Genomic DNA, 19,019 nt, shown 5'->3' with positions numbered 1-19,019 from the left:
AGGCCAGGGGAACTTGGCCTGGATGGGCCTCTGCCCCTCTCTAAATCTGTCTGAGCCTCTGTCTGGGCTGTGGCCTTGGGCTCTGAGTTGTCCTGAAGGTGCCCTGGGCTGGGTGCCACCACCTTTACTGGACAGCCTCTTACAGGCACCATTTCCTCCTCTAGGTTCCCTGGACCTGGTGGACCCTCAGGGCCAATGGGTCCCGGGCCCAACATGGGACCTCCAGGGCCAATGGGGGGCCCCATGCACCCAGACATGCACCCTGATATGCACCCTGACATGCACCCGGACATGCACCCGGATATGCACCCAGACATGCACCCAGACATGCACCCTGACATGTCGATGGGCCCTGGCATGAACCCTGGCCCACCCATGGGTCCCGGCGGCCCCCCGATGATGCCCTATGGTCCTGAAGACTCCCCACACTCGGGAATGATGCCCCCCATCCCAGCAGCCCAGAACTTCTATGAGAACTTCTACCCGCAGCAAGAAGGCATGGAGATGGAGCCAGGGCTCACTGGTGACACAGGTACGCAGGCACCAGCTGGACTTACCAGGGCACAGCACTGGGAGCATGTGGCTTTTCTTCCTTGGTCAAGGCTCACAGCAACACTCTGATCTCATCCCTGTTGTTGGGGGCTTTCAGCATTATGGGACCCATAACCTTCTAGAGGCCAAATGGACTCTTGTGTTTATTGTCAGTGCAGTTCATAGCAGTTCTTGGGAATTTGTGCTCATTGTGCCTGGCAACAGCCTGGAGTAAGTCATCTGCCCTGGACAAGGAGGCTCTTCAGATGGCACTGGGCTTGGTGCTGTGGGGTCCATCAGTGAATGCCTGGCCTGACCCCCGTGACTAGCCATTTTCCTTCCTCCTCTTTCCTGTGTGTTGCTAAATAACCTCAGTGTCTGCCAGTTAAGACTGGAAAGGAGGGATTTGCCCCAGCCCAGAGCTCAGCAAGTGCTTCTGTAACTGCATTTTAGCAGAGGGAAGCAAAGTGAGTTGCTTTTTTCAGTATGGGCCATTGTTAGAAGATAACCCGTGGGGTGGGATACCAGCAGTGCCCTAGCAGGGACAGTCAGCTGAGACCTCTCTGAGAATTGAAAATCTGGGAACTAGAAATGGAGGAGGCGGGCAGGTAAATACAGCAGGACCAGAAGCCGCAGCTGGCCCATTGTCTGAGGAGAGCAGCGTGGCCATCTTTATGAAAGGAGAGGGTGAAGTCAGTAGGTGCAGGCCTGCCTGTCAGCCACAGCAGCTCTGTAGAACAGTGGAGAGGTGGGACACGTGTCCTGGGAGGCTGAGGCAAGAGAGCTGTTTCAAGTTCCAAGCCAGGAAGCAGTGAGACTGGAAACAACCAGAACAGTGGAGGAAGCTTCCAGGAGGCTTCCGTGGAGTTGTCCATGACAGATGTGACCAGCTGGTGGCAGGGAGGTGGCCAAGAGTACTGGGGTAGGCCACATGGTTTGGACATGGCACCTTGGGGCCTGAGAGACCTGTTTGTGCTGTGTAGGGTGGGCAGGAGAAGCTTGGAGCATGGGTGCTGGATGGGCAGGCAGTTACCAAATTTCAGGCTGCTGGGCTGTTACGGGTGGTGACCACTACTGCCTCAAAGCATGAGGTGCCTATGAGTGAGCCCTGCAGAAACATGATGTGCATGAGCGTCCTTGGTTTGTGTAGTGTATGTGAAGAGCAGGGCTTCGGAGAAAACAGGCCAGTAAGAGTGAGGTGCTGCTCCCTGGCACATTTAATGACATAGGCGGGCCTCAGGGAAGGAGGCCAGAGTTGGCTGGCCTGGTCTGGTGATAGTGAAAGTGAGATACTGGAGGTGGTTCCTGGAGGGGTGCAGATGACAAAGACATGCTGTCAACCTCTACCCTTTAGCGCCCCCTGCTGGTGTGTTGCATGTGCACACAGCCTTTGCATGATTCTCATTCTGTGAAGGCAGAGCCTCAGCCTCTTGCACTCATCCCTAGCTCCATGACTGAGGTATTGAGCAGGCTCTCGGTAGACCATGTTCAGCCCCTCACATTGTCCTGCATATTATTTTGTATATGAAGTATTTATCAGTTTTGCTTTTTTATGTGTATGATGTGTGTTTGAATGTGTGCAGGCATACTTGTGAGGGTGTACATGTGTGTATAGTGATGTGTGAGGGCCAGAGGTTGTCCTCAGCTGTCTCTCCATTGCTCTCCATCATATGTATTAAGACAGTCTCCCACTTGAACTCAGAGCTCGCCGACTCAGCTAGTCTAGCTAGCCAGATGATCTGGGAATATCCCATCTACCTCCCAAGTCCTGAACTACCACGCCAACCCTGTGTTTACATGAGTACTGGGGATCCAGCTGTGGGGTAGTCATTTTACCCACTGAGCCATCTCCTCAGTTCTCAATTTTGCAATTTAAAGTATTTGAACACCAGAGTAACTTGGTAGCACTGACCGCATCTCTGATGTTGAGTATATTGCCCCAGCAGGACAAGAGGGGTCGTTCACATGTGTGAGGGACAGGGTGGACCCCCTGATCCACTCTGTCCTGGTCACTCTGGCCACCCCTTTACTATCCAGGGAGGGGCACTGAGAAATAGTGGTGTGCAGACTACTGGTAAGGGAGGAAAAGCCCACTGTGGCCATGAAGGGAAGCTGTCTGGCCCTCCCAGCCACACACCTGTGTGCTCACACATTTGTCATCCAGGAGCCCAGCCCATAGAGAACAGGGAGGATCTGCCCTGAGTTGAATGGACCTGAGGTCTTTTGGCCTGGCTTGTTCTCTTCTGGTTTTGTTGGTAAATGTGGTTGAGCTCATGAATGAGCTCCCAAGAGATACAGAGATTCTCTTTTTTTACAGGGTGTCCAACCTGTAGCCCTTAGCTGCATGCAGCTGAAGACAGCTGTGAAAGCAACACAACACAAAATTAAACAGTTAAAACGTGGTGGCTCCCACCTTTAGTGCCAGCAATAGGGAGGCAGAGGCTGTGTAGTGAGACCCTGTCTCAATAAACATAAACATGACCTCGTTTTATGAGAACTATTGAGACAGGGTCTCCTTGTAGCCCAAGCTGGACTAGAACTCAACTTTGTAGACCAGGCTGGCCTCGAACTCACAGAGCTCCACCTGCCTCTACCTCCTGAGTGCTGGGACTAAAAGTGTGTGCCACCACACCCAGCTGTGAGAATTATTTTTAATTTGATCACATGCTTTTTAAGCATGAGTTTGGTAGATGACCGAATCATATTATAACGTCAAAAGGTTGGACATGCCTGAAAGAAACCATGAGACTGTGCTAAAAGCCAATGACAAAAACAAGCCTATGTTTTGTAGGGGCGGCAGCAGCCACCCAACCCCAGAGGGAGGGGTCCTGTCTGCCCTCGGCTTGTGCACTTGGCACCAGCCCTGCCCTCATCTATCAGCTGCCATGCCCTCCCTGAGCCTCATCCTTCCCCTGCCAGCTGGCCACTGTGGGCTCCTGCTGGACTCTCAAGGCACCCAGGCTTGGGGAGGAGGAAGGGACGGGCAGCCATCCTCATACTGGCCCTCGCCACCGGGCTTGGCTTGTCCAGTGGAGGCCTTCCCGACACAAACCCTCTTCCCTGCCACAGAGGACTACGGGCACTACGAAGAGTTGCCGGGGCAGCCTGGGGAGCCCCTCTTCCCTGAGCACCCTCTGGATCCCGACAGCTTCCCCGAGGGAGGGCCCCCAGGCCGGCCGAAGGCGGGCGCCGGTGTCCCCGACTTCCTGCCCTCAGCCCAGAGGGCCCTGTACCTGAGGATCCAGCAGAAGCAGCAGGAGGAGGAGGAGAGAGCGAGGAGGCTGGCTGAGAGCAGCAAGCAGGACCGGGAGAATGAGGAAGGCATGTGTCCCCCGCAGGGGCCCGTCCGGCTCTGCACAGGGACGAGGGGGGCCACTGCCCTAGGTTGGATGCTGTATCTGGAAGAAGCAAGGCCAGGGAAGCCCTGCCCTGGGCTACGAGGCCACCCTGGCTGCAGCCTGGCACTGAGGAAGTGGAGGCTAGGACTGCCCTTCCATGTCTCAAGTTTGGGAGACTCCTAACCCACAGAGGAGGGTGGTGGGCTGATCCCCCCAGCAGGAACAGCTAGGGATGCCCTTCCAGAAGAGGCTTGAGGGATACCACCACAGCCCCATCCCTAGAGCACATACTGGGGAGCCCACAGAAGGACCAGCCAACTATAGAGATGAGTAATACCAGTGGTACAGTCACAGGCATGAGTGGTCGTCCTGGAGGCATCCACCTCAGGGATGAATGGACCAAGGGGTTTCTGGAGCTTAGGAGCCAGTGGGGACAGCAGGAGGAAGGGTGGAGTCGGTGGCCTGCCCTGGTGGCTAAGATTTCCCTCCTGGGTTCTGCTTGTGGTTGTACCTGCCCTTCCTGGTCATTGGAATGCTGTGAGGGGATGTGTGTGTGAGCTTTGGCCCAAGAGAGCTGTCAGCACAACTGCTGCCCAGACCTCCAGAGAGAGAGCTGTCTAGAGCCGTGCTGATCATGTTTCTCTAGACCAACCCCACCTGGAGGGCAGGAGGAGGCAGCAGGCAGCAGGGCACTGGGTTCCAAGGCCCAGTCTAGCCCTACCCTGACTTACTGGCATTGTGCCTTTATTTCATCATCTGTCCAGTGGGCATGTTGGTGGCAGGACCTCCTGGGCGCAGTTGTGAATTACTTAGGTTAGACCACCCACTGAGAGCAGTCCTGACCTGGGAGGGAAGCATCGAAGATGTGAATGGCCAGGGCTAGGCTTGCCATCTCCATCTCCCTGGCCTGTCTGGTACTGCTGTGATGGGGCTGGGGCCGTAGGAGAGGAGATGCTGAGAGCCGGGAGAACAGAGCCACACACCAGGGTCACGTAGAGGTTCAAGAGAACTGTGGAATATAGCCACTTATGCCTCTCCACTCCTCTGCTTTCTCTCAGGTGACACCGGAAACTGGTACTCAAGTGACGAGGATGAGGGCGGGAGCAGTGTCACGTCCATCCTCAAGACTCTGCGGCAGCAGACATCTAGCCGACCTCAGGTTTCAGTTGGGGAGCCAAGCAGCAGTGGGCTGGGGGACCCCCGTCTGCAGAAAGCACACCCCACAGGAGGCCGACTGGCTGACCCCCGTCTGAGCCGGGACCCCAGACTCAGTCGCCATGCAGAGGCCTCTGGTGGGTCGGGCTCAGGGGACACAGGGCCCTCTGACCCTCGATTGGCTCGCACCCTGCCCACCTCCAAGGCCGAGGGCAGCCTTCATTCCAGCCCCATAGGCCCCAACAGTTCAAAAGGGTCTGGACAGCCTCCTGCAGAAGAGGAAGAAGGGGAACGGGCCCTGAGGGAGAAGGCTGTGAACATTCCCCTGGAACCCCTGCCAGGGCACCCACTGCGGGACCCACGCTCCCAGCTGCAGCAATTCAGCCACATCAAGAAGGATGTGATCCTGAGCAAGCCAAGCTTTGCCCGAACTGTGCTCTGGAACCCCGAGGACCTAATCCCCTTACCCATCCCCAAGCAGGATGTGCCCCCAGTGCCTGCTGCCCTGCAATCTCTGCCTGCCTTGGACCCCAGGCTGCACCGATCCACCCCTACAGGGCCTCCCAACACCCGGCAGCGCCCAGGCACATCCACGGACCCCAGTGCATCTGGCTCTAACCTGCCTGACTTTGAGCTCCTCTCTCGAATCCTCAAGACTGTTAACGTCAACACCCCCAGCCAGAGTGACAAACCCAGTGACCCCAGGGTGCGGAAGACCCCTACAGACCCTAGATTACAGAAGCCAGCAGACCCCGCGGCAGCCTCCCGTGCAGCCAAGCCTTGCCCCACTGAAGCATCACCTCCTGCTGTCAGCCCCAGCGGGGACTCATCCCCTCCAGCCACGGCTCCCTACGACCCCCGAGTGCTGGCAGCTGGTGGACTGGGCCAAGGCGGTGGTAGTGGGCAGAGCAGCGTGCTGAGCGGCATCAGCCTATATGACCCGAGGACTCCCAATGCAGGTGGCAAAGCTGCAGAAGCAGCCTCTGACCCAGGCACCCAGCTGAAGGGTCCTGAGGGCAATGGCAAGAGCTTGGCCTCTAAGGCCAAGGAGCCCCCATTTGTCCGCAAGTCTGCCCTAGAGCAGCCAGAGACAGGGAAGGCTGGCACAGACGGGGCCACGGACAGATACAACAGTTACAACCGGCCCCGGCCCAAGGCTACTTCGGCCCCTACCGCTGCCACAGCCACCCCACCCCCTGAGGGGGCTGCACCCCAGCCTGGGGTGCACAACCTGCCTGTGCCCACCCTCTTTGGGACTGTGAAGCCAGCCCCCAAAACAGGCACAGGAAGCCCATTTGCTGGCAACAGTCCTGCTCACGAGGGTGAGCAAGACGCAGGGTCCCTGAAGGACGTTTTTAAAGGCTTTGACCCCACAGCCTCCCCCTTCTGCCAGTAGTGTTTTTGGGAGCCAGGGCTCCTTCACTCCACCGCCCCTTCCTAGAGTGATATTTAAGGGCAGCAACCAGAGTTGGGGGCAGGTTGGGGTCAGGATGTTCTTCTTTTCTCCCCCTTTTTCCTTTTTTAAGTAGTACTTTCTTTGAGACATAAATTGTATATAACCATCTTCGTTTCTGGTCAGTGCTGTAGGCTCCTGGGCTTCCGCCCCTGAGTGAGCAACTCGTGCCCAGCATGGATGGGGCTTCCCCAGGACTAAGGGAAATGTGTCTGCAAAGGCACCGAAGGCCACTTACCCTGCATTGCTGGGCAAGGAGGGATGGAGCTACATTGTGCTGGTGGAGGCGTTACTAGGACCCCAGGGTGAACTGTCTTCTCCAGCTTGTGGCCTGTGATAGCCTACTTCCAGACAAGGTGACAGAAGATTTCAGAAGAAGAGAAAGATCCTGACAGCCTCCCAGCCCTAGTCCTCTCCTGCTGTGCTTCCCCATGTCCCACATGCTCTAACCAGAGTTTGTCCTGAAAGTGACGCCCTCTAGCCTGCATAAGAGACTGAGTGAGGCAGACCTGCAGGTCTGGCTGGGGTGGGACAGTCCTTCCGAGGTTCTCCCACAGTATTACCTGTCCTGTGCCCATGCTGGCCCTGCCCTGTGCCTGCACTGCCAGCCTGACCCTCGAGACAGCTCAAGGATCCGTGGTGCCATCACCCGCCAGGCTCCCAAGGAAGGAAGCCTGGGTGGCCCTGGCAAAGTGCTTGCTGCTTCCCACTCCCCTTTAGCCAGTTCTCTATAGCACCAGGTAGTGTTTGCTTTTTCCTCCCAAGCTGACAGACATAGGAGCTGAGGTGTGTCACAGTGTTGGATTAGTGGTGGCTTTCCAAAAGGGGGCCTGAGGAAATGACAGGCGTCCAGCCAGGGCCAGAGAGGCTCTTCCTAGGAAATGGACAAGGTTCCCTCTGGTGGAGAGACCTGAGGCATCTGGCAGATCCCAGAGTGAAGCCTCTCTCCCTAGCCACCTTAGGACTGGCCTTGTCTACAGAGCCCCCAGGGGAGCAAGCCCTGTGACCATGTCCCTAAGCCTGGCCCAGGGAGCCAGGTAAGACCTGCAGAACTTGCTGCCTCTGTGTCACTCCCCAGGCCCCAGAGGTCTGCTTTCTTGTGGCCCACCACTCCCTTTGTCTCCAGGTCCCTCAGCCCTGCTGCCTCACTGGGGGCCCACACCTCCTACTCTTCCTCCTTACTAATGATGAGACCTGGCCCTTAGCCAGTGGATCCCCCTCCACCACAGAGTGGGAGGGGACAGGCTCCCACACCCCCACAACCCAAAGAGAAACCCCTTAAAAGCAGCTTGGGGCCTGAAGCCAGGGTAGGATGGGCTGGTCCCCCACAGGGCCAGACGACCCCATGGGGTCAAGTGCACCAAGATCAAGTTCGTTTGGTTTGTCTTTGTGTCTTTTGTTTGTTTTCTTAAACCGTCATCAATGAGATTTGTCTTCAGCCCCCAGTGTTGGCTCTGAAGCAGGGGCTGCCCTGTGTAGGATAAGGAAGGATACAGTGTGGCAGTGTTGTGGATTTTTGCCCCCCTCTCCTTTGAAAATTCTCTTTTGTAAAAACCAGGCTTGGTGCACACCTGTCATCCCAGCACTCGGGAGGCCGAGGCAAGAGGATCACGAGTTAGAAGCCAGCCTACATTAGAAAAAGAAAAATTTGTTTTTGTTTAAGAAAAATTAAATGCCCCACAGGGCCAGACGACCTCATGGGGTCAAGTGCACCAAGATCAAGTTCGTTTGGTTTGTCTTTGTGTCTTTTGTTTGTTTTCTTAAACCATCATCAATGAGATTTGTCTTCAGCCCCCAGTGTTGGCTCTGAAGCAGGGGCTGCCCTGTGTAAAAAGAAGGATACAGTGTGGCAGTGTTGTGGATTTTTCCCCCCCTCTCCTTTGAAAATTCTCTTTTGTAAAAACCAGGCTTGGTGCACACCTGTCATGAGGCAAGAGGATCACCAGTTAGAAGCCAGCCTACATTAGAAAAAGAAAAATTTGTTTTTGTTTAAGAAAAATTAAATGAATTTTTAAATCCCAAATCTGTGGGTGGGATGGAAGCTGGAGCCCTCCTCTTGGAACAGTTAGCCCAAGAGCCTCCAGGACGAGGAACGCCCCCAGAATCCCCACTCGCCATCAGGCCGTGCTTTTAAAGAAAAATTGTTCTCTAACCAGGATTGTAACAAAAGTGTAAATAGTATTTCCGAGTTGAAAGTCGATGGTGCAAATATGTATATAACGTACTGTATTTTTACAATGATCGTCGCATGACTCTCCTGCCCCTTTTGTACTCAGTATCTGTCTTCCAGAAACCTCACCTGCCTTCTCTCCTGTGGTCTCTTAATCCAATAATTGTATTACTGCCATTAAAGGATGCAGTTATTTTAAACAGCCTGGGAGTCTCCTCTCTGTCCACCCAACCTCTTGCGAGGAAATGAGTGGGAGAAAACCCACGAAGCCTTTCTAAGTATGTCGGGGATCTGCCCTGTTGTTTCCTTCTGGTGGGATCAAGCCCAGAGCTTCATGTGTGCTAGACAAGCCTCTGTCACAGAACAACCCCAGCCTTGACATGCTTAGATAACAACTACAGCTGAGCTGGTTGCACGCCTGTGATCCCAGCACTTGGGAGACGGGGGCAGAGGGTGGTGAGTTGAAGAGAGCTTGAACTAGACCTAACCTCAGAAGAAAGAAATGCAGCCTTACAAGGATTCAGAGATCTACATCCATATTTACATGTCTACTATGCTTTTATTTATTTATTTATTCATTTTTGGTCTTTTTGAGAGAGTCTCCCTGTAGCCCCAGCTCACCCAGAACTCTATGTAGACCAGGCTGGCCTTGAACCCAGAGATCCACCTACTTGAACTCAGAGATTTGCCTACTGCCTCCCAAGTGCTGGGATCAAAGACATCCAGCTTTCAACCTATTGCTAGGGAGTGCAAAAGCCTTGTTCATCTAATAGTGACCTGTTTTTTGTTGTTGTTGTTTTTTTTTTTTTTTTTGATCCTTTTGAGACATGGTCTCCCTGTAATCCCAGCTGGTCTGGAGCTCACTATGGAGACCAGGCTTGTGCCTCCCAAGTACTGTCTTCCTGCATGTAATCCCTCGGCTTCAGGTTTTCCTGTGCTGGGATCATAGGGCATGTAGGCATGCCCCACCATGTCTAGCAGTATATACAACTTTTTTTTCCCCTAGATTTTATTTTTATTCATGCGTGTGTGTGTGTGTCTGTGTCTGTGTCTGCCATGTATGTGAAGGTGCCTGAGAGGGCCAGAACAGGGCATCAGACCCCTGGAGCTGGAGTTACAGGTAATTGTGAGCTGCCATATATGGCTGCTGGAAACTGAACTCATCTTTGCAAGAGCAGCAAGCACTCTTAAGTGCTGAGCCATCTCTGAGCTCCCTCCTGCTGCTACCCACCCCACTGTTTTTTAAATCATAGGGTTTAGAAGAGCTTATGACACCAAAGCAAGAATCCCTGTCCTGTAGTTTGTTGGTTCTAGCTACCCTTAACAAAAATCTCACTACTCATGAGGCTGCAAAGACAGCTCAGTGGTTAAGAGCACTTGCTGCCCTGCCAGAGGACCCAAGTTGTAGATCCCAGCACCCATTTGTGATGGCTCACAGCCACCTGTAACTCCAGGGGATCTGATGCCCCCTTCTGACCTCTGTGAGTACTGCATTCACATATACACATACCCACACACAGACACACATAAATAATTTAAAATAAATCTTTAGTAGCCAGGCATGGTGGCACATGCCTTTAGTTTCAGCACTCGGGAGGCAGAGAAAGGCGGATCTCTGAGTTCAAGGCCAGCCTAGTCTACATAGTGAGTTCCAGACCAGCTGAGGCTACAGGAGACCCTGTCTCAAAAAGACCAAAAAAAATCTTTAGGCCAGGTATGGTGCACACCTGTAATCCCAGCACTCAGGAGATGGGCAGGGAGGTCTTCGTGAGATCAAGGCTAGCCTGGTGTATATAGCCAGTTCCAGGCCAGCTGGGGCTACAGGGAGACCTTGTCTCAAAAAGTAAAACAGCCAGGCATGGTGGCACACACCTTTAATCCCAGCACTTGGGAGGCAGAGGCAGGCAGATCTCTGTGAGTTCAAGGCCAGCCTTGCCTACACAATGAGTTCCAGGTCAGCTGGGGCTACTGGGAGACCCTGTCTCAAAAAGACATAAATTAAATAAATAAATAATAAATAAATAAATAAATAAATAAATAATATGAAATAATAAATTGACAAAAACCAGATTCAGTGGCTTAACATATTTTCTGTTAAAGGTCTAGAACCTGGGAAGTCCAAGTGCCTGTGGATTCAGTCCTTGGATAGACCTTCTAGGCTTGCAGATTCCTTGTGTTTTCAGTGGTCCATGTAGGTGGGGTGATGAGGACCGGGCAGATGTATTCTCTGGTGTCTCTTATTTTGTTTTTTCTCTTTTAATATTTATTTTTATTTTATGTGTGTGAGTGTATTGTCTGCATGTATGTAAGTGCACCCGTGTTGGGCAATGCCAGAGGTCAGAAGAGGACATCATATCTCCTAGAATTGGATTTATGGACAGTTGTTAGTTGCCATGTGGGTATTGTGAATCAAACCTAGGTCCTCTGGGAGAGGAGTCAGTGCTTTTAACCGATGAGCCCTCTCTCCAGTCCCTTGTTTTATCTTTTCAAACACATTATAGAACACCATTTAGGAACTTGTTTGTGATACATGCATAAGTCAAACTGTGTCCTAAGTGAACTTTTAGGAAGAATCCCCTGTTTACCATCTTATGCCTATATATAGCTGGGCATGATTAAATCAGATACATTGGGCCAGTGAGATGTTTCAGCAGGTAAGGTTAACTGACCGCAAGCCTGGTAAACTGAGGTCAGTCCCCAGGACCCACTGGTGGAAGGAGAGAAACAACTCCCCCCAGCTGTCCTCTGGCCTCCACAGGAACACCATGGCACACATACACACACAATCATTTTTTGTTATTGTTCTTTTTTTGAGACAGGGTCTCCCTGTAGCCCCAGCCGACCTGGAACTTGCTGTGAACTTGCTGTGTACACCAGGCCCTGTCTCAAAAACCACACAAATCTTAAAATTTGAAATTTAAAAGAGGATAGGTGTGCTGAAAATCCTGCATGCTCAAGGCCCTGGGTTTCATCCCCAATGCTACAAAAGAAAGAAAGAAGGAAAGAGAGGAAGAAAGAAAAGAAAAAGAAGGAAGGGAGAAAAAAGAAAGAAGGAAAGAGGAAAAGCCAGGCATGGTGGCACATCCTTTTAATCCCAGCACTTGGGAGGCAGAGGCAGGAGGATCTCTGTGACACTGAGATCAGCCTGGTTTACATAGTGAGTTCCAGGCCAGCTAGGGCTACCAGGAGACGCTGTCTCAAAAAGGACCAAAAATTATGCTGGAGAGATGGCTCAGCAGTTAAGAGCACTAGCTGCTTTTGCAGAGGACCCGGGTTCGATACCCAGCACCTATATGGTGGCTAACAACCATATGTAACTCTGGTTCCAGGGATCCAATACCTTCTTCTGATCTGCAGGAACATTGTATGACATGGTACACTTACATACATGTAGGCAATACACTCACTCATACACATAAAATAAAAATAATAGATACATTTTTTTCTTTAAAATGCCGGGCATGGTGGTGCACACCTTTAGTTTCAGCACTCAGGAGGCAGAGGCAGGTGGATTTCTGTGAGTTCAAGTCCAGGCCAGTTGGGGCTACAGGGGGACCCTGTTTCAAAAAAGACAAAAAGATCCCCCCAGAAGGAAACGTTGAGTCCCCTCTCTGGAGGCTCCAGCACTGACCCTGTCTCTAATATTTATGTTTGCTTCTGGTCCTGGATTCAGTCCCCCCAGACGACTGCAGCTTTTAGAAAATCCTGTGTGTTCTGTAAGACAGTCACAGGGCTCTTGCACAACCTTGCCTTGCAGGTGGTCAGAGACAGTGGTCTTGTGTATGAACTGGTCCTGCTGTTGTCATGCTTACTTTCCTCACACCCTCCCTGAGCTGCTTCGCAGCTGAGCCTCAGCATGTACCCACATGAAAAGTTCCAGTGGGATCTGGGATGGAACCCAGGGACTACCAGACCCCCAGTCCCTCACTGGGGATTATGGCTAGGCAGGTGCTCTATCACTGAGCCATACCCCAAGACTGACTTTTCCCTTATTTGCAAATGTCCAACTATGACCCCATCAGAATTTTTTCCTGACTGTTGATTGTTCCCATCCTGTAAAATCCAGATCCTTCCTTTCTAAAATTGCTTTGTTCTGTTTTGTTTTGTTTTTAGACAGAGTCTCCAGCGGTACATGGTGGCACACACCTGTAGTCCCAGAACTAGGTAGGCAGAGGCAGGCGGATCTCTATGAGTTCAAGGCCAGCCTGGTCTACATAGTGAGTTCCAAGACAGCTGGGGCTACAGGGAGACCCTGTCTCAAAAACACCAAAAAAAAAAAAAACCAAACAAACTTCCCAAAAACACAGAGTCTCATGTAGCCCAGGCTGGCCTTCGGTATTTTTTGAGTATTAACAATGTTCATATTATGAATGTTTATTTTTTCCCATTTCTATTACCTTATTTTTAGATATAGGGTCTGGCCTTGCCATGTCGCCCAGGTTACCCTTGAATCCCTAGACTTGAAATCCTGCTACCTCAGCCTCCCCAGCAGCAGGGACTACACGTTTGCACAACTGTACCCTGTTCCTGTCATTTATTTATTTATTTATTTATTTATTTATTTATTTATTTATTGGTCTTTTGAGACAGGGTCTCCCTGTAGCCCCAGCTGCCCTGGAACTCACTATGTAGACCAGGCTGGCCTTGAACTCACAGAGATCTGCCTGCCTCTGCCTCCCAAGTGCTGGGATTAAAGGTGTGCACCACCACGCCCAGCTGATACCCTGTTTTTAAAACAATTATGTGATGGGAGCTGGAGACATAGCTCAGTGGTTAAGAGCACATACTGCTCTTCCAGAGGACCCAAGATCAGTTCCCAGTACCAACATCAAGTGACTCACAACCACCTGTAATATCAGTTCCAAGGGGATCTATTGCCTCTGGCTTCCACAAGGTGCTACTTGTACAATACCCCCCCATACACAAATACATATAATGTTTTTTAAATGCAGAACTTGGGGGCTGGAGAGATGGCACAGTGGTTAAGAGCTGACTGCTCTTGTAGAGGACCTGCGTTCAAGTCCCAGCACCCACATGGTGGCTATGAACCATCCTTAACTCCAGTTCCAGGGGAATCCGTCACTGTCTTCTGACCTCCGCGGCATTGCATGACATGAGTGCACTCACATACATGCAGAAAATACACTCATACACATAAAATAAAAATAACAAAAATTTTTTGAAAAATGCAGAACTTTGAGCCAGGCATGGTGGCTCATGCCTTTAATCCCAGCACTCAGGAGGCAGAGGCAGGCGGATCTCTGTCAGTTCAAGACCAGCTTCTCTACATGTTGAGTTCCAGGTAAGACCCTGTCTCAAAAAAAAAAAAAAAATAGAACAGTGAGATGGCTCAGTGCTTACCACAGGAGCCTGGCTCACCTGAATTTCTTCCCTAGAACCCATGTGAAGGTGAAAGGAGAGGACTGAATCCACAAACTGTCCTCTGACCTCCACATGTATGCTGGGACATGCATGCCCTCCCCGTATGTATATGAGTGTTTTGCCTACATGTGTATAAGTGTGCCATGACATACAATAGCTGAAGAGACCAGAGAGGGTGTTGAATCCCCCGGAACTGGAGTTACTGACAGCTGTTAGCTGCAAAGTGGGTACTGGGAACTGAACTTAGTCCTCTGCAAGAACAGCCGGGGCTCTTAACCAATGAGCCATCTCTCCAGCCCCTTATTATTTATTATTTATTTATTATTTATTTTGTTATTTATTTTTGGTCTCTTTGAGACAGGGTCTCCCTGTATCCCCAAGCTGGCCTGGAACTATGTAGACCAGGCTGGCCTTGAACTCATAGAGCTCCACCTCCTGAGTGCTGGGATTAAAGGCATGCACCACCATGCTCGGCCTTTACTTATTATTTATATTTTATGCATATGAGTATATTGCATGCATGTATGTAAGTGTACCTGTGTCATGAAATGCCCTTGAAGGCCAGAAGAAGGTATTGGATCCCCTGGAACTGGAAGGTTGTTAGCTGCTATGTGGGTGCTGGGAACCAAATCTAGGTCCTCTGCAAGAGCAGCTGGTGTTCTTAACTGCTGAACTATCTCTCCAGCCCCCTGTTTTTGATATTTAAAAACAAACAAATAAACAGGAAACTTGTTTCCTGGCCACATGGACTGGAGTGTTGACATGGGGGAGCGTGGGTCTTTTTCCCCAGCTGGTCTAGAGCTTACTACCAGGCTGGCCTTGAAGGCACAGAGGTCTGCCTGCCTCTGCCTCCCTTATGCTGGGATTAAAGGCGCGTGGGACCATGACTGGCCAAGTGTTGACATATTTTTAAAGTCCCCAGATAATTCTCCTTCAAACTTGTGTTCTAAATACCACCTTAAGTTAAATCCCTCTTTAAGGAGGTTTTGTTTTCTTTGCCTGGGCTGACCCTTTCTGGCATTCAGATTATTATTTTATTCTTCTCACCAGCACAAACCATTTCCCTGCCAAAGAATGTGAAAAATGTGTCTCAGGTGTTTTCAGTTCTCATTTAACCTCATTACAATGTGCCCTACAAGCAGGCAAGACATCTTGGCCTGTCCATTTGAACAAGGTTGGCCTCTCTCTAGCTCCCACCCTTCTCTTCCCGATGAAATTCAAGGCTTTCTTGAACTGGTGATATGGCTCAGTGGGTAGAGCGCTTGCCTAACTTGCATGAGGCCCTGGTTCGATCCCCAACACCCCATAAACCAGGCATAGTGGTGCATACTTGTAACTCCAGCACTGTTAAGATGAAGGCAGGAAGATCAGGAGTTCAAAGTTATCCTCAGCTACATAACAAGTTCAAGGCCCAATCTCAGTGAGAGATGAGGGATTAAGTATCGTGAAAGGTCTGAGCTAGGGGTGGTGGTGTATGTCTGTGATCCCAGCACTCCAGAGGCTGAGGCAGAAGGATCTCAAGTTCCAGGCTAGCCCATAGTATCCCATTAAATTCAGGGCTGGTGGTGTAGAACCCTTTTGGAGCATGTGCAAGGCCCTGTGTCCCATCCCTAACACTGAAAAGAAAAATTAGAATGCCCCCAACATGAGTTACAAGACCCCTGGGACTTGACCTGCCTTCTGTATCTCTCTGACTTCCTGTACTGTCTTGGTAGCATCACTCGCTCTGCTGCAGTTTATCTTGGCCTCTTGACCTGCCCTCTAGCATGTCAGACAAATACCAACCACAGTGCCTTTGCCCTTGCTCTCTTCTGTGCTTTGAGCCTTTCTCCTCCTCCATTTCCCATCATAACTGACCTTGTATTTCTGCCTACATGTCCCTTCTTGGGAGGTTAAATTAACTATAAACCCTTTTATCTCACATAGTTTCTGATTCAGAATGGCTAAGCTTAGTGCCGGTCAGTGTCTGGCCTGAGTTCAGCCCAGGGCTGCAGTTAATTAGAGATTTATTGGGGTGTAGGGAGGAAGGCTCCTTGTCCACTTGAGTGGGTAGGAAGCAGAGCTGGCTGAGGGCAGGAGCCTCAATTCCTTTGCATTCCATGTGTTCCACAACACCGTGGGTAACTTCCCACACAGAACATGACCCACAGGATACAAGTCACAGTATCTTTTAGCCCAGGGTGTCCATTTAGAGCCAAGGCTATCCTCCTGCCTCTAGCTCCCAAGACCTAGGATTACAGGGGTGTGCTACCACACTTGGTTTATGCAGTGCTGGGAATTTATTTTCTTTTTAAAAAAAAATTCAACCTGGGGCCGGGTGTGGTGGCGCACGCCTTTAATCCCAGCACTTGGGAGGCAGAGGCAGGGGGATCTTTGTGAGTTCGAGGCCAGTCTGGTCAACATAGTGAGTTCCAGGACAGCTGGGGCTACAGGGAGACCCTGTCTCAAAAGAGACAAAAAAAAAATCAACCTGGGCCTGGAGAGGTAGCTCAGCAGTCAAGAACACTGGTTGTTCTTGCAGATGACCCAGGTTCAAATCCCAGCACCCTGGCAGCTAACAACTGTCTGTAACTCCAGTTCCAGGGGGATCCGACAGCCTCTTCTGTCCTCTGTGGGCATTGCACGATATGGGTGCACTTACCTACACACAGGCAATACATGCATACACATAATAAATTAAAATAAAATAATAAAATAAATAAAAGTCTTTTAAAAAATTCAACCAGGGAGGGGACTGGAGATATGACTGAGAGATTAAGAGCACTGGATGCTTTTCCAGAGGACCTGTGTTTAGTTCCCAGCACCAATATGGTGGCTAACAACTGTCTGTAACTCCAGTTCCAGAGGACTGGATGCCTTCTTCTGGCTTCCATGGGCACTGCGTGACATAGATGCTCTTACATACATGCAGGTATGTGGAGGTAAGAAGACAACTTTCAGGACTTGGTTCCCTCCTTCCACCATGTAAGTTCTGGGGATTGAACTCAGGTTGTCAGGCTTTGTGGCAAGTTCCTTTACACACTGAGCCATCTCACAGGCTCTGTGTTTTTTTTTTTTTCTCCTTAAAGATTTATTTTTATTATATTTATATATTTATGTGTGTGTGTGTGTGTGTGTGTGTGTGTGTGTGTGTCTGTATCTGTGTGTGAATGCAGATGCCCTCAGAGTCCAGAAGAGAGAGTCTAATTCCTTGGAGCTAGACTTAAAGGCTGTTGTGAGCCGCCCAGCATGGGTGCTGGGAACTGAACTCAAGTGCTCTAGAAGAGCAGTATGTGTTCTTAACCAAGGAGTTGTCTCTCCAGCCCTGGGAAAGAATTTTTGTTTGTCTTTTTTGAGACAGGGTCTCCTTGTAGCCCCAGCTGTCCTGGAACTCACTATGTAGACCAGGCTGGCCTCGAACTCACAAAGATCCACCTGCCTCTGCCTCCCAAGTGCTGGGATTAAAGGAGTGCGCCACCATGCCCAGCTGTGTGTATACGTTTTTGTTTTGTTTTGATTTTGATTTTTTGAGACAGAGTCTCCCTGTACCCAAGATTGCTTGGCACTCCTGTTATTCTTTTTTTAAAAAATCTATTTATTTATTTATTTATTCTTTTTTTTTGAGACAGGGTCTCCCTGTAGCCCCAGCTGTCCTGGAACTCACTGTGTAGACCAGGCTGGCCTTGAACTCATGGAGATCTGCCTACCTCTGCCTCGGGAGTGCCAGGATTAAAGGTGGGTACCACCACGCCCGGCTGTTTTACTTATTTATTTGTTTGTTTGTTTGTTCATTCCTTTGTTTGTTTCTTTATCTTAAGTTATTGCCTCAGAACTTCCAGGACAATGTTGATTAGAAACAGTCATAGTTTGGGCTAGAGAGATGGCTCAGCAGTTAAGAGCACTGGCTACTCTTGTAGAACCAGCACCCATATGGCAGGTCACAACCAACTATAACTCCAGGTAAGTCCAGGGGATCTGATGCCCTCTTCTGGCCTCCTTGGACACTGCATGCACATAGTACACTTACATACATGCAGACAAAATACTCATATAAATAAACAACGCCCCCATGTCTAAATTTTTTTACTAAGGATTTTTTTTCTTTTTCTGTCTTTTTCTTTTTTTTCCTTCTTTGAGACAGGGTCTCCCTGTAGCCCCAGCTGGCCTGGAACTCACTATGTTGACCAGACTGGACTTGAACTCACAAAGATCCCCCTGCCTCTGCCTCCCAAGTGCTGGGATTAAAGGCGTGCACCACCATGCTCAGCACTAAGTGTATTTCAAATGACTACCAGAGCATCAGATCATTCTTTGGTAGAATATTACTTCCACAAATTCTCCATTTCCCTGGTTTGGGCTTCAGCCTTACAGCTTCTGTACATTTCCATTGACAGTTACTAGTTACTGTCCCAACCTGTATGGTACAATTGGACAAACCTAGATCCATGTACACAACATGAATATCCCACATGGTCACCTCTGCATCCAGTTCCTTCCTACAACGTGGGAAGAGCAGCTTCTCTGGGCTCTTATTTTGTCCAGGAGACCTATGCGGGACTTAAGGCCATAGCCCACCCATTGGCACTCAGAACTCTGTGCTACTCAGAAGGAAGAATTCTTTGCAGCACTGGGATGCTCGATCCACCCTCAATAGCCTGTCCTTTCTGTGTTGTACGTTTTCACTGTTTCCCAAATTCTACTTTGACCACTAGCATCCTTGTAATTTGTTGTTTCAAACGTGACCCATTTAATACACTGTTTGGCATTCTGAGAGTGATCTGTCGATTCTTGGCAGTCCTCAGAAGTTCATTCTTCGGGGTTGGGGTTCACCTGGGGTGAAAGCCTAGTCCTCATTCCTAGCATTTTTATTATTTTGTTTTATTTATTTTATTTCGTTTCATATTTTATTTTATTTTGTGTATGATTGTATTGCCTGCATGTATGTGACTGCACCCGTGTTGTGCAGTGCTGCGGAGATCAGAAGAGGGCTTCGGATTCCCCTGAAACTGGA

At 50.3% G+C, this 19,019-nt stretch overlaps 1 protein-coding gene across 6 annotated transcripts in view; it reads left to right on the top strand.

Moving 5' to 3' along the window:
• Positions 1-6,649, top strand: part of Zc3h4 (zinc finger CCCH-type containing 4) — a 37,027-nt gene extending 30,378 nt beyond the window's left edge. For 5 of the 6 annotated variants that reach the window (XM_029558124.1, XM_017795429.2, XM_008821982.3 and 2 more), the window contains 3 exons: positions 165-532; positions 3,601-3,852; positions 4,928-6,649. In XM_029558124.1, coding sequence (XP_029413984.1) covers positions 165-532; positions 3,601-3,852; positions 4,928-6,420 — 2,113 coding nt within the window. In that variant the 3' untranslated portion in view covers positions 6,421-6,649. The remainder of the gene's footprint in view (positions 1-164; positions 533-3,600; positions 3,853-4,927) is intronic. The other variant, XM_029558130.1, reaches the window with a different exon arrangement.
• The last annotated feature ends 12,370 nt before the right edge of the window (positions 6,650-19,019 follow it).

This window comes from Nannospalax galili, unplaced genomic scaffold (assembly GCF_000622305.1).
Source record: "Nannospalax galili isolate Female #2095 unplaced genomic scaffold, S.galili_v1.0 scaffold432, whole genome shotgun sequence".
NCBI classification, from domain to species: domain Eukaryota; kingdom Metazoa; phylum Chordata; class Mammalia; order Rodentia; family Spalacidae; genus Nannospalax; species Nannospalax galili.
This window is presented reverse-complemented; position numbering and strand designations above follow the sequence as displayed.